The sequence below is a fragment of the Ambystoma mexicanum genome, chromosome 4q, assembly GCF_040938575.1.
Source record: "Ambystoma mexicanum isolate Mex_15411 chromosome 4q, UKY_AmexF1_1, whole genome shotgun sequence".
NCBI classification, from domain to species: domain Eukaryota; kingdom Metazoa; phylum Chordata; class Amphibia; order Caudata; family Ambystomatidae; genus Ambystoma; species Ambystoma mexicanum.
The window spans coordinates 1131930417-1131946225 of record NC_090928.1 but is presented as its reverse complement, the minus strand read 5'-3'; the positions used below and the strand labels follow the sequence as shown (position 1 = coordinate 1131946225).

General features: G+C 44.1%; 2 protein-coding genes across 2 annotated transcripts in view; both read right to left on the bottom strand.

The window, feature by feature from the left end:
- The window catches only part of PCARE (photoreceptor cilium actin regulator), a 669787-nt gene that overhangs the window by 460149 nt on the left and 193829 nt on the right, over window positions 1-15809 (bottom strand). The window lies entirely within an intron of this gene.
- LOC138467331 (arginine and glutamate-rich protein 1-A-like) lies at window positions 12095-13075 on the bottom strand. The gene has a single exon (XM_069607304.1). The coding sequence runs from the start codon at window positions 13073-13075 to the stop codon at window positions 12095-12097; it is 981 nt and encodes a 326-aa protein (XP_069463405.1).

Genomic DNA, 15809 nt, shown 5'->3' with positions numbered 1-15809 from the left:
GTTCTTGGTTTGGTAAGAATAAACGATTCCTGAAGTAGGGCAACTGATCTTTTATCATGTAATGTTCTCCTTGTGCACTCCAGGCTTGTAATTGCTCCGGGCTCATCAGGTTTTGGATTTCTTCATGTAATTCTTTCTGAGTTATGGTTGCTGTGATTCCTAGGAGCTTGTCACTCGGGATGATTGCTATTGGGTTAGGGGTCTGATACCCTTACTCTTCCACCCCCATACGGGAAAGGGCATCGGCCTTCCCGTTTTTCACCCCTGGTCGAAATGTAATCACGTAATCATATTCAGCAAAAAAAAGAGCCCAACGTAGTTGTCGTGAGGATTGGGCCTTTGATGTTTTTAGCTACTGGGGTTGGTCAGTTATTACAGTGATTGTGTGTCTGGCGCCCAAGAGGTAGTGCCGTCATGCCTTAAAGGCTGACTTAATGGCCAGGAGTTCTTTCTCTGTGATAGCGTAATTGAGTTCAGGGGGTGTGAATTTACGAGACCAGAAGGCAAAAGGGTGTAACTGGCCCGTTTCGGGGTCCTTTTGTGAGGGGACGGCTCCCATAGCCATGCTTGAGGCGTCCGTTTCCACCAGGTATGGGAGATCAGGGCGAGGGTGGCGTAAGATTGGGGTCGATGTGAATCTTGCTTTGAGTTCCTGGAAAGCTTCCTCAGCTTCTGTTGTCCACTGCAACTTTTTGTTGCTTTTCCTTAGCAATGACATGAAGGGATGCACGATTTGTGAAAATCCTGGGATGAACCGGCGGTAGAAGTTTGCACAATCCAGCATACTTTGAACCCCCTTGAATGAATTTGGGGTTGGCCATTTCAGGATAGCATCTACCTTGTGTACATCCATTAGGATTCCATTCGGGCTGAGAATAAAGCCCAGGAATTCCACCTCAGAGACGTGGAATGAACACTTTTTGAGCTGGGCATAGAGCTGGTGTTGACAGAGTTTCTCCATTACGGATCGGACGTGTTTAACGTGGTCCTTCTTTGATGCGGAATATACTAGAATTTCGTCGATTTACACTAGAGCACAGACATCAATCAATTCCCGTAGGACATCGTTCATGAAGTATTGAAATGCTGCAGGCACGTTGCAAAGGCCAAAGGGCATTACTTGATATTCGTACAAGCCGTATTTGGTGCGAAAAGCGGTTTTCCATTCGTCCCCCTGTTTTACGCGAACAACGTGATATGTCCCCCTTAGGTCTAGTTTTGTGTAGATTTGGGCATCTTTGACTTTATCAAGCAATTCAGGGATCAGTGGCAGGGGGTAGCGTTTTTTTACGGTAATCTGGTTCAGTGCGCGATAGTCGATGCACGTTCTCTAGGCCCCCTCCTTTTTGGTACGAAGAATAGAGGACTGGCTGCTGGAGACTTCAAGGGACGGATGAACCCGTTGGCCAGGTATTGGTCAAGATAGGCCTTCAGGTGCTGGTTTTCTGGTTCCGTGAGTGCGTAAATTCGCCCACAAGGGATTTGTGCGCCGGGTACCAGGTCGATTTGGCAATCGTATGGTCTATGCGGTGGCAGGGTATTAGCCTGTTCTTTCTGAAAAACATCTTGAAAGTCCTTGTATTCACTTGGTAGGGTGCTGATTGCCACAGTCGCAAGCATGGAGGTTTCTAGTGTCTATTGGTTGTTTCTCTTGGCGATAAAATGTGTGGGCGCAAGTCTCGGGAAAGGCCAATTCTTTTGCTCGCCAATCGATTCGAGGATTGTGAGCTACCAACCATGGCATTCCCAAAATCAACCGGAACTGTGGTGCCTTAATGAGGTCGAAAACAATAGATACTTGGTGTCCATCCTGGCACAGAAGGGTTAAAACTGCAGTGCATTGGGATACTGGACCAGAAGCTATTTCCGTGCCGTCGACAGTGGTAACAGTGTCGGTGGTTGATTTAGGGCGAAACGGAAGCCCCATCTTTTCCGCAAGATCCTGGTCGATGTAATTCCCAACGGCTCCACTGTCAATGTACGCTCTTACTGCGTGCATCCGTTGTTGGTGATTGATCAAGACCACAGATAGTGCAAAATGGGAGGTCTGTAGTTTACTTTCTTCGCTCGACAAGTGGACTCCTACACTTGCCGGGCTGGGGAGTTTTCCGATTCCTTGTCCGTGGCCCCTACCGTCCTCCTCGGTGGCTTCACAGGGCACTCTTTAAGGAAATGACCTGACCTTCCACAGTACAGACATAACTGCTGCTGTCTCTTTTTATCCCTTTCCGCTTTAGTCAAGGGGGATCCGACTCCCCCGATTTGCATTAGTTCTCCTGAACCTTTCCGTTGTGCGGGCAAAATTGTCCTTTGAATGCACATACATAGGGCGAGGGTCCGGTCTGGTTCGATCTGCTCTTCGGTCCTGCAACCTATGATCCAGTTGAACAACAAGTTCAATGAATTCTGAGCAGTCTTTCGGGGGGTTCACTACTTGTGCGAGAACATCCTTGAGCTCCCCCCGCAACCCCTGATGAAATAACGTGGTTCTCTTCTCCACTGGCCATTCTGCTTCAACTACGGGACTATTGAACGTGGCTATATATGTTAATAGGTCTTGATTCCCTTGGCGTAGGGACAGAAGTTTGTTGTCTAATGCCTGCCTATGAGTACGACGGGCGAATAGCTTTTCCATCTCCCGCTGAAAGACCCTGAAGTCATGCAGCAAAGGATCATCTTGGGCCACAAAGGGTACAGACCAGTCCGTGGTGCTCCCACTCAGGTAGGATAGCACAAAAGCGACCGTTGATTGGTAATTCGGAAAGGCCCCTGGTCTACAAAGGAAGTGCAGGCAGCACTGGTTCATGAACGTTGCAAACCTCTTGGGATCCCCCATAAATCGTTCGGGCGGGGCCATGGGAACTGCCCCAGGAAGAGTTATCTGAACGGAATTGGCTGATGGTGCTGACATCGAGGGCACGCTTCCCGGCAATGGTGCATGCTCTGCTTGTGACTGGAGAAGTTGCCGGCTTAAATCATCAATGCGTTCTTTGGCTACTATCAGCTTTCTCCTCAGGGTGTTGGTCTCCTGCCTGGCTGCATGTACTTCGGAACGTAGCGGCCCCAACATGTGGGCTAACTGGTCGGTTTCTGACGTTTCCATGACGCCTAGGTGGATTTTGATGTGAGGCTTTGTGTTCTGTAACGCTCACCTAGTATACATGGGGACGTCACTCACCCTGTTCTGACCTCTTACGACCTCGAACCCTTCCCTGGAGTCTAGGAGACTGGGCCTGAAAACCACGATTTGTAGAGTGTAACTCCCTATTGTCTCTGTGTGCTTGAACCCCTTCTTCCCCGGGTTCCAACCCCTCCCTTTGATCCACAGCTCACCTTGTTTTCTTGGAAAGTGTGCTCTCCATCCTGTTTCAGCGCAGCGGCGCATTGATTGATGCAGGCTCGTTGCTGCCTAGTTACTTCACTGGCAAGAGTCCGACAGGTAAGTATAATGAGTCTTTTGAACAGTTCTCTAACTTCGTTCCTTTCCTTCCTTAGATGATGGCCGGCGTCCAGGGATGGCGACGTGCTGCTGAGATGAGTAGCGCTGAAGGTGAGTGAGTGTGAGCGCGATGCGCAATGCGACCCTTTCGTATTTGTATTGAACTGAGTTATTTTTCTGTGTCTTTTAGGTGCTGCGACGTTTTCAGCGTGGATGCCGGTTATGAATAAGAAATGCGGTGAGTAAGCGCGATATGCAGCGCCTCTAGATGTTTCCACGCTAACCTGGAGTGTCTTTTCCCTCTTGCAGATGGATGAGAAGTTCCGGAGACAGAGTTCCCCCAGCGCGGCTGGGATTCAGGTAAGCGTTTGAAGCTCGTACAGTCTTTAAAAAAGTGAAGATTTGCTGAATGTTACTAATGCCTTTTTTCTGTTCTTTTCCCTTTTCCTTAGGAAGCGGCGTGCCGGGATGGGAATGACACCACCCAAGATGCCCGCAGAACAGAAGGAGCGATGAATGATGGGCAGAAGTGCTGCAAGGTAAGGCTGTTTCTAATGGTGTTCTTGTTCTTGATGAGCTGAGCGCAGAAGAAAGATGCAGGCCTACTGGAGACCGATCCGAACACGGTGAGTGTCACGCTGCAGGTGCAGAAAACACAAAGCATGTTTCTCAGCATGGGCGTGGCTTAAATAGTCTCTGGGTATCCCAGGTGTCTTGGGCTGAACCACACCCAAAAGACTAGACTGCACATGCAGTTCTGAGAACCGAAATATGTAGGGGCATCCATCTTGTGCCCATCAATGCACTACAAGTCCAATCCCCAATGTTATCCTATGGGAGTGAGTGAGTGAGTCTGGTGCCACAAGCACCAAGTCTGACTCCAAGTGGGTCTTTGGAGGGATGGAGAGGCCCTTGAGGGCCATGTAGGTGATTGTGGCCTGGCTCCAGCCTGACATCTTGGAGGGCTGGGGACATGAGGGGCAGGAATCATGACATTTCCCTTATGGTATGAGCATTCTATTAACATGGTTACCTGGCTTAGTGGGGAAGATTGTGAGAATACCTGACAAATTATTTTTCAGACCACAGATATCTATTGACAAAGAGGGGGGAAAGACTATCCCTATAGAAATGGTAGCATCCACAGTACAAAGGGAAATGGCAATGCTCGAAGGAACAGATGACAAAGGTAGACCATGGAGGACTGTGATAGCTATTGAAGAAGGGTGCAGATAGACTGATATTACTGACAATGACATGTTTAGAGATGACTCAACAGATGATGAAGTAGCATTCTTTATGACCATTACATATTGGTTTAGAATAGAGAAAAGGGAAGTCCCATAGCGAATGGCAATAATGCAGCAAAGTGCAGCATTATTTTAGGAAGATTTGGACAAGATTTGGACAAGGTGCCGAGCTTCCTATGGACTACAGGCCCTTATGACGTAGGCCTGTTAAAGGGGATAGAGAAAGTCAAAATAAAGCTGACGCCAGGAGCGATTCTATCTCGAGCAAAACAGTACCCCATGTCTCGAGAGGCCGATGAGGGTATATTCAAGACCATTTCCGCACTTATGTAGTAAGGTAGTCTGGTACTGTCAGAATCATTGTGCAACACCGCAGTGTATCCTGTGAAAAAATCAAAGGGAGGGTTGTGGAGATTCTTACAAGATATGAGACTGATTAACCAGATTGTAGATGCAGAGTTTCCTTTAGTTCCTAACCCAGCTACTATACTGGGCAGCATCCCGGTGGAAGCTCTATATTTCACAGTGATTGATTTAAAAAATGCGTTTTTCTCCATCCCGTTGCACAAGGACTCACAAGAATGGACTTCATTTACGTTTTTCCAAACTCGTCTGAAACATACTAGGCTGCCCCAAGGGTACTGTGAGTCCCCATCAATCTTTAATAGAGCCCTGCAGATGGACTTAGGCAATATCGATTTGAAAAGTGCAGTGATACAGTACGTAGATGACATTTTAATCTGTAGCACGACGAAAGATGAGTGTAGACAAGACTCGATTCAGCGGATGACTATCCTAACATACAAGGGATACAAGGTAGACAAAGAGAAGCTACAGTATTGCTAAGAAGAGGTGTTATATATAGGACAGTTGATTTCACATGAGGGAAAAAAGGTGACACCTGAAAGAGCTGAGGCGATTATGAAAAATGCAAAACCGCACACAGTAAACCAGATGCAAACGTTTTTGGGACTAGAGCCTGAGTGTTTGATTACAGTTCATACAAGAGACCCCTTTTACACAGAAAGCACAGGTGAACAAGGTTACAATAGAATGGACTGCGGAGATGGAGGAAGGGTTTGAAGAGTTGAAAAAGCAATTTGTACAGCTCCTGATTTAGGAATTCCCAATTATGCTGAGGAGTTTATCTTATTTTTGTACACAAATGGGGCAGTCATGACAGCAGTATTTACACAGAGGACCACATTGGGGTACAAACCTCTAGCGTATTATAGTGGAATGTTAGACCCAGTTATGAATGGACACTTTCCTTGCGAACATTCATTGGCAGCCACCGTGTTCGCAATTGACAAGTCTACAAGTATTGTGACGGGTTGCTCTGTGACTCTCTTTGTGGAGCAGGCTCCGTTTCCCATTTTAGAGAAACCCAAGGGTACATTGACATCTCAAAGAGCCTCTGCCTATGAAGTAATGATTTTGAACCCAGCGATCAACATGGTCAGATGTAAAATAGTGACTCCTGCCACGTTTATAGCTGAGCCAGTGACCGAGGGTGACCATGTGCATGAATGTGCAAACTATGTTGAGTTTTATGATGATATACCTTGTATCAAAGAAGGGGCGTGGCCTGGGCCCATGAGGTGAAGTGGTGAAAAGGCACAGCTCTCATCAAGATCCTAAATAGATCCTTTGTTTAGCGGCTGTGGGCTGTCCTGAACCTGGACAGACATGACAAATGGAATAAGAAGATGGCGCCCTGCAGCGCGAGATTGCTGCGACCGGAATCAGATGGCTGAGATGGAGTAAAAGCTGGTTGAATACTAGCCCCTTGTGAGAGAAGATGCCAGCTAGCGCCACGCTGTGAGAAAGAAGAGGAGAAGGGGCGAAGTCGAGACCACACTGCGACTGAAAACGCTGGCTGGCCCACTACGGAGACTGGCCCCCGACACCAGCTGGCTGCCTGGAAGGATTGAGAGCAGGTGGAGACACACTTAGTGCCTTGCCCGACAGCAGAACAGACCCCTGTGTATGCAACCTGCTGCACCCCGGGATTGACATGTGCGGTACTACGTGGATCAGAGCATTGCAGTTGATTATGTGCTAGCTCCTGTGGCGAGAAGGGTGAGGCAACTGAAGAAGGACCCGGGACGGGGCATCTGAAAGGCCACCATGGGAGGAGAGCTAAGGCTACAGAGCGGAGGAAGATCGGGCAACACTGGCTGCAGGATGGGAGGCCAGCAGGAGGGCTTGGCTTGGAGCCGGGTGCACACTGATAAGCGGAGGACCCGGGGAGACCAAGACTCGGTCCCCGATAGGGTCGGGCACACTCTGGACCTCTTTGGCTGCCCTGGGGTGTCTGGGCTGGAAGCAGCCCAGGGACAGTGCCGCTCGGCCCCCTGCTGTACTTGGGCACATTCCAGCTGAACCAGGGTTATCAGTGACCCGGCAACTGGGAGGACATACGCCTTCACTGAGCCAGCACCGCTGAGAGCACTTGGAGGAACAAGGCTGTGGACACGTTGCACTGCTGTCTGGGCTCACATGTAAAATGGACAGGCCGAAAGGTACAAACAAAGCCTAATAGAACTACTCGCCCTTAAATCTGAAAACGGAGCCTCTGGAGGTACAATGGAGGAGTGTGTGATGTGAGGGGAGCAGAGACACTGCTTGACTTGTGAGGTCTGTGGGAACAAGCCTGTGGTTGGTGGCTGGCGTGGAGTGAAAGTCACGGCTGGCATGGATGCTGGTCAGACCAATACAATGCAGGGTGCCCATGCATAGGAAACAACTGGGATTCTGCCGGCGACACCAGAGGCGCAGATGGTAGCGCAGTGCTAACTTGAAGCGGGCAGCTGTTGGATACTGGGGATTCCTGGACAGGGGCACTAAAGACTGACAGTGTCCCGGAGAAGGGGACACACTACAGCACATGCCTAACAAGGCACCGGAGTGAGGCACTTGTTGTCTGCAACTAGCCACGTGGCTGTTTCCTTGCAGGGCACTCTGGGAGAGGCAGGGAGATCCTTTAAGTGCACTACAATGTTGCATAGACCAATCCACTGCCATTTTGTCCGCTATAATCAGTGTTATATGTATTTAGAGGTTGTTCGAGGTGTGCCTTACAGATAAGAGACAGCCAATGAAGTACTAACCCATAAGTATTCTATAAGTAGATATGTTCCCCTAACCAATCCCTCACATTTTACTGTTTGCCACGTAGGATGACATCATAGATGATGCATATTGGGGTATAAAACCTCTGTGTATTCAAGTTTGTGTGTGAGTGTGCATGCATCAGTCCGATGCCTGCCAGTTTGCCCTGCTTTATTAAATTGAGAATAGTTGAGAACTTTGAGTCTGTCCGGTTATTTGGTCTGAGATCTTTATTGGTAATTCCATCTAGCACAAGAAATGCCTCAAGCTTTGGCTTACCGGTTGTTTCAGGCCTCCCCTTGCTTCGGTTCCCTTTTCTCTGTGTTTCTACGGAGCGGCATACACTTGTAGGCAACACAGTAACCCAATTGTTTTCCATGGGCTTACCAGTTGCATTCAGAGTTTCTTCACTTCTGTCTACTTCAATTTGTCGGCTACACTTGTGTCCCGTTAAGCCCTGCACTCTAGTTGCATTCCCCTTCATTGTGCAGGGTTCCTATTGCTCTCTTTCCTCGAGCGGTGAACTGCCTGCACCTGAGCTTCTCCTGCAGAGTGGTGTTCGGCCTCAGTGCGGGTTTCGATGCAGCCCAGCGTCTGTAGCCCTCCATTCTCAGTCTTTCTGTCAGCTGTGCCCAGCGTGCATTTAAACTTCACGGCCTGATTATACATTTTCCAGCAACTAGACCGCTGCATTAGTCACCCGGTCTTAGTGATCTTCATTGCTCTTTTGTTCTTTCTCGTCTCAGTGGCGAGGGGACCATTTCTTGAATGTGGTTGAGGAAGTGGATATTGAACTTCATTGGGAGTGATCATCACTGCTCCCTGTCTCTTCCTCGTCCCAGTTGTCAATATACTATTCTATAATTTATTTTTATTTTTGAATTTTCTTTGTATTTAATCAAAAGATTTTTACAAAGTTTTGAATTTCTGTCTTGAGTTCAACTCTTTAAAAAAGAAAAAACTCTCTAAAAACTTTCTAAAAATGTGCCTACGTCGGCCATATTATCGCTTCCAGTATTTTGTAGGTAGCGATTTGCCATTGGGTCTTGTCGCCGCCGATCAGACGAAACCAACATGTTTCTTCTTCCGAGATGATAAAGTCTGTGAAGGTTGATCTTAGATATCGGGTTCTTATATGTTGGTTTGCGGCACATTTTAGGAGCAGGTGGCGAATTGTTTCCTTTTCTTGTGTCCCACAAAATCGACAAGAATTGTTTTCTGACTGACCTCTAATGGCCAAGATCTCGTTAGTCGGGAGTAAGTTCAACCGGGCCCTTAACAGTGTACCTCTCCCCTTCCTGGATGGAAACTTCTTTATATATTCTTGTAGTTCATTAAGTTTCCTCGTATTTGGTGGTAGGTGTAAGGTTAATTTGTTCTTTCCTGCTATCTCCAGGGTTGTTATCCAGTCAAGTTCTTTTATTTTAGTGAGAATTTTTCTTGGGTTCTTTATTAGTTGGTCTTCATCTGCCTGCACCTGTTCCAGCAAACTGATGTTTTCTTCTTTCCATTTGACAAGTGTTTTACTTGTCTTTCTTTCTATTTCCATATTGATAAGGTTATATATTGATGGTGGCGTCGCCGTCCGACATTTCCTGTACAGCATTAAGGTCGCTTGTGATACTGAACTTTTGAGAGAAGGTAAACTGAGCTCTCGACGGATTGAGGCAATTGGAGTGGAATTTGGGAGAGTGAGAACTTTCCTCCAAAACTTAGCCTCCATTTTTGTCCAAATGGTTGGTGGTAAATTCATCATTGTGGCTCCTCCATATGTTGAAGTCGGCATCACCTTTTTCTTGTAGTGTTCCAATACTGGGATCAACGAGAATCTACCAAACTTTTTATCTATAGCTCTGGCTTGAGCTGCCAGTTTGTTGACTTTTGTCATCAGTGCTATTTGCATTGCTTTGTATTGGGAAGAGGAGTCTAGCGTAACTCCTAAATATTTAAAATCTAACACTCTTTCGATCAGGGAACCTTCCAGCTTTAGTCTCAATTTTTCATTTTTCCTGGTCGATTTTTCTAATACCAGGAATGTTGTTTTCTTTACATTTATTTCCAGTTCCTTTTTTTGCATATATTTCTGGAGGTTTGTCAATTGACGCTGAAGACCTATTGGTGTGTGGTCCAATAGGACCAGGTCATCTGCGTAAAGAAGTCTTGTTATCGAGGTTTTACATACTTTAGGAGGGAATGCACGTATTTCAGTGTCCTCGTCTTGTATATCACCGATGAAAGCCAAGAATAAAGCCGGTGCCAACGGGCAGCCCTGCTTCACCCCTCTTGCTGTGGGAATTGGCGATGATAGAAGGCCGCTTTGGTCTAGTCGAATACGCATGGAGGTGTCAGTATACAAGGCCTTTATCGGGTTTAGTATGGGTTGTGGGCAATCCCAGGCTTCAAGTTTTGACCATAGAGTAGCCCTATCTATCCTATCAAACGCCTGGGTCAGATCGATAAAGTCTACAAAGATTCTTGTTCCCCCTTCCATTACTCCATTTTTTAAGACGTTTAGCATCAAAATATTTGCTGTTGTGCCCAAGTTTTTTTTTAATCCCGTTTGGAAGGGGTCATTGCAAGGTGAGTCTGCCGCTCAGATCTTAAAACGGTCGCGAAGCATTGAGCCGAATACTTTGCCTATTACATCAAGAAGGGCAATTGGTCTATAATTTTCAGGATCCCTTTTGTCTCCTTTTTTGAATATAGGTACCATCGTTGCTGTTTTCCATGAAGGTAGTATCGTTTTCAAGTTTGTACATCTGTCAACGATTTTGCTCAACAGGCTAGCCCACTCCTTTTGGTTTGTTTTTAAATCCAAGTTCGTTATCCCATCGGGTCCTGGGGCTCGGGAATTTTTTAAGCTTGCAATCTTCAAACGGATTTCCTCCGGGTCATCTACTCTTGCCCATGACTCCCCGTTCTTATCACTTTGGCTCACTGATTGGATAGTTGGCGCTGCATACATTGCAGAGTAATGTTTTATCCACGTTGTTTCTCCGATCTCACTTATTATGGTGTTTTCTTGTACTTCATCAATGGTTCTTATAGCTCTCCAAAATTCTTTTATGTTTTTGCCGCTGATCATTTTTAGAATATTTTCTGCGTCCTGTTGATAGAGAGCCAGTCTGTATCCTTTTAGCCAAGATTTGTAAAGTTTTGTTGCCACTTCCGCTTCTTTCACTGCCACTAGTGATCCTGTAGATTTTGCTTTATGCTTTTTTTTTTTTTACAAAGCACACAGCGTCTCTCCACCAGTGTTTTATCATATATATGTCTAGGAGGATTTCCACCATTCATTTTAGTTGCACGCGCGTCTTCTTGTACTTCGTCAGTAGGGGCGTGTAATCCGTTTGGTTTGTGCCCATATTATTTGGCATAGAACTGAATCTATTTTCTATGTCCATGATAGAATCACTTGAAAGTTGTAATCGGTTTCCCTGTGCATTGATGGTAATGTGATGTTCCACATATTCATTCCGGGGGATTATTGACTCCCAAGTCGTTGACAAGGGATTATGGTCGCTTGCTTTTACTCGTGTTGTTTCCAAAGATTTAGTTATAGCCAAAATAGGTTCAGAAACGAAGATGTAATCTATGGTGGCCGTGGATTCGTTTCTTTCCCACGATGGAGGGCGCTTCGGGTCAGGGAAAGCTGCGTGCAGGTTGTGGAGGTTTCTCAAATTCATCAGTTTGACCTATAATCTACCTCTTTGTTTACCTGTCGTGCTTTGGCCTTGCTCCATTTCCCAATCTTCCGAACCCACACAGGTAGCATTCAGGTCCCCACAAATAAGGAAGTATTTTGCCAAGTGGTCGGCTAGTGCCTCGTCTATTGCGGCCTCGATGTTTTCTAGGTAAACACTTGTCTCAATACTTGCTGGATTCCAATAGGTATTTGCTATTATTATTAGGGTTGCCGTTTCATAACCAACTTTGTCGGTTGCCTGTCGAGTCCACGACGCCTTAACCATCAGTATCATTTGGTTACTGATCAATGTGTCTTCCAATTTGATCCCGCAATCTTTTTTACAGGCGATCAGTAATCCCGATGAAGGTCTTCCTAGACGCCCTTGTTTAGCTGGTGCCAGGATGACCTCAAAGCCCCTCATAGAGGAAAGGTCAGTCAGCCAAGTCTCTTGGAGGCTCTTAAGTCGTATGCTCCCAGATCCATATCGCTGGTTGTCAGTAGGTGGATGTGCCCTCTCGTATCCCACGAGCACATTTTTATTTTCTGATTTTGGGGGATCCAACAATGTCTTTCCTGTGAAATGTGCTTGTCTCTCCTGCATTGCTATAATTGCTTTTTTTCCCTCAGTGCTTTAGGCAGCCAGGACCATATGCCTTTCATTGGTTCACATCTTTTTTGCAGATCATTTACGGTTGTGTGCATTTGATCAATTTTTTGTGGAGATATCGCGATTCTATTTGTCTTTTTTATTTCTTTTGTCTTTGTTACGATTTCTTTGTATTTATCTTCTGTAAGGGCTAACTTCTTTTCCCCCAATTTCTTTTCTGGTTCCAATGTTCTTGTTCTTTCCTTATTATTTGTGTAGTTTTTCTGTGTAACATTTGTTGTTGTCGTGTGTTTTTGATGTTTCGCTATTTGTTTTTCACTGTACTTATGACACTCTTTACTTACAACCTCCTGTTTGTTGTCTTCCGTGCTAGTTGCTGATTGCACCTCGTAACCCATTTCTTCCAGTTCCTTTCTGCAGTCGAGAATAAGGTTCTTTAGCGTTGTTGATGTTAAGTAGAGCACCGTTTTTGCTTTGGTGTCTACATGGCTAGGATCTACCACTAGTAAATCATCTGATTTAATATGTTTCAGCTTTCGAACGAACTTGAAAAGTCTTAACACCGAGTTATGGTTCAATATTATCTCATCTCTGTTTTCTTTCACTTGTGTCAATTTTATTCGCCATTTTGCTTTGTCCACTTTTTTCACTTTTTGATTGTATTTCTGGGTTATAGATCTGTAACGGAAGGACATTTCCCCTCGATCCCGTGGTGAACTGGATCGGTTGTGAGCATAGTTTTTATTACGAGGGTTTCTGGATTTAGTTCGAGGTCTCAATGATGTTTCGCTCCTGTAGTTTTTTCTTTTTTGTTTTTGCTCTTCTCGTCGAGGTTCTGGTCTACCCCGCGATTTGTCATAATCACCTTCTTTCTGTTTTGGGTAATTGCTTCTATGTTCTTTATCTTGATGTCTAAGAGTCCGTTTTTCTGGAGTTCTGGATCTCATCCTTTCTCTTTCTTTTTCCGTTTCTTTCATCTTCCGTTTTAAACTCGTCTGTCTTCCTATTTCAGTTGATGTTACGCCTTTATTCTTTGTGCTTTTCTCGATTTCCCTCAGATCTACTACTTTGGTTTCCTTAGTCTCTTCCTCATTTCCCTGTGAAATTACTAATTTTTATCTCTTTTCTATAGAAGATTGTGGGTTTGGTGCTTCGCTTGAACTGTACAGTTTTGGGATCTCAAGGGGCGGGTATTGACTTAGGTTCATCAACTCTTCATTTTCAATGAGGTCAGTCGTTGTTGGTGATAGACTGGTATTTCTTTTTTCTGATGATTCTTTGTTTTTTGTAAGTTTGCTTCGCTGACTTTCCTTTGTGATGTTTCCTTCTGATTTACAGGGCGTGTGAAAATTTGAAAAATTCCTTCTGCGACTTGATTTCCGGATGCAGTTTGTCGCAGTGAAAGGATCTTTTTTGATTTTGAATGTATGTTTATTTGGCCCACAGCTGTTGTTGTCTTCGGCCTTTTATTTGCCGCCTCGTTTGGCAGTTTGGTTTCTGTAAGGTCTATAGTTATAATAGTTTGGGTACCAATAGTTTTACCCAGCACAGTTTGCTCTTTTCCTTTATGATTCTCATTTTGGCGAGGAGACGGTCCTTCATCATTTTCCATAGATGTATTTGTTTTCCTTGCTTCCAAAGCCATAACATAGGCTTCAAGAAAAATAACTTTGCTGTACATCATCGCTTGGATGTTTGTATGATCTTTCAATGTGTCAGCGATGGTTTCGTAAAGTTTCATAAATGGTGATAACGCGATGTTTACTGATGACATAATGGATAGTAAATCCATTTTTTTTGTTTGAAGAGTCCATTGGACTAATTGGTTGTTGTACAGAGTCTCTCCTTATTGGTGAGTCAATTTGTATTGTTGGTAGGTTTGTCACATGGCTTCTCGATGGCCTTGCTGTTTCTGATAGGCCTCTTCCAATTCTGTTTCTGTCAATTCGTGGGCTGTTGTTGTCATTTCCCCCCGTGTTCTGATTTTTTTTTTTTTATTATTGTGTTTGATTCAAAATAGAAACTTTACAATTTTGTAACACATTTTTGTTTGTTTAAAAGAAGAAAACTTATAGCAGTATACATTCTCAATTCATTGCATATTAAAAAGACAACAGAATATAAAATTACTTCAATTTACATTAATTCATTATGTGCAGAAATCGCTTTCATTATCACCTTTAAAAAATTTGTCAGATTGATAAGTAACTTACAACTGTTCCCCCACATACACCTATTCCATAGGGTTAGTTTGGAGAATTCGGTATCAGAATACAAGTAGCTTCCTAGATGTCTATTTCTTACTTCATCAAAGTGTTTACAGTAGATTACCAAATGTTTCAGTGATTCAATGACACCATATATTTGACAAAATCTGCAATCTGCACCTTGTGTATCAAACCTCACACCTTTGTAAACTCAGCTCTGAATTCGCTGAACAGTAGGAAATTGGTTCAAACGGAACCGCATATATAAATTCCTTTCTAAAAAATTAGGAACTTGGAACAAATACCTGGGTAAGACCCCCATTTTCCTTCTAAATGGCGCATATTCTTTATACATCTTAAAATTACCAATTTGGTCAGATTGCCGACACCACGCCAAGAGTTGGAATTTACGCTTGTTTACAGGTAGACACAGTAGAAAATCTTCTTTAGGAATATTTGTAATTTCTAGAATGTCATCCATTTTCTTAGTAAAGTTATCTAATTCCAATAAGGAACCATGTTCTATTATTTGACCAAGATCACCATAGAGTGAGTTCCTAGGTGGATCTAACATCTTTCTGTAGTTGTTCAAACGTCTCCAATTCCACTTAGCAGACAATGGCAACAATCCTATTTCATGGAGAATAATTGCATTAGGAACTGATCTAGAAATACCCAGAACCTTTTTCCACATTTGCCCTTGAATCATGTCAAGAAAATTCTCCATATCGAACATACACGAATCAAGGATGTATAGTATGCAAGGCTCAATCTTCAGCAAATAAAACTGAATGATTGGTATCAGAGAATAATTGCAATATTTCCTGAATAATATGCTCATTTGAGATGACAAGGGTTTAGTTCTTTCCCTTAACAGTTTAGACCACCATATCTTAGAATACAGATCAGTAATAGAATAACCAAGATAACGCAGTTCTTTAACCACCTTTAGTTTTTCCATACCAATTCCCCAATCATACTTTTTGATATTTTTCTTCCCATCCGCAAAAACCAAAATTTTAGATTTAGCCCAATTTATTTTCAAGTTATATTCCTCTGCGAAAAGATGAAATGCATCCAGCTTGTTCTGTAACCCAAACAGGGTTCTATCAAGGAATAATAAATCATCTGCAAAACTAATACAGTTCAGTTTGAGATGACCAATTTTAGCCGGATAACATATTAGATCTTTCCAGAGAGTTTCTATTTGGGAGAGATAAATATTGAATAGTATCGCGGCCATAGAACAACCCTGTTTCAGACCAATTTCAGTAGGGATTTGATCTGTAAGGGTTCCTATTTTGTTAACACGAACCATATAATTTGTTTTGGCGTGTAGTAAAGCTATCAACGCCACCAGATGTACAGGAATCCCTAGATGGATCATAGTCTTCCATAAAAGACATCTTATAACAGTGTCAAAAGCTGAACTGAGGTCTATCGTAGCCATATAGACTGCTCCAATTCCCTTTTTTTTAGTTTGACACTGGAGAATAGATAAAAT

Coding starts and splice junctions, on each gene's coding strand:
- LOC138467331 (XM_069607304.1), bottom strand. CDS start 13,075: ATGAAAGAAACGGAAAAAGAAAGAGAAAGGATGAGATCCAGAACTCCA.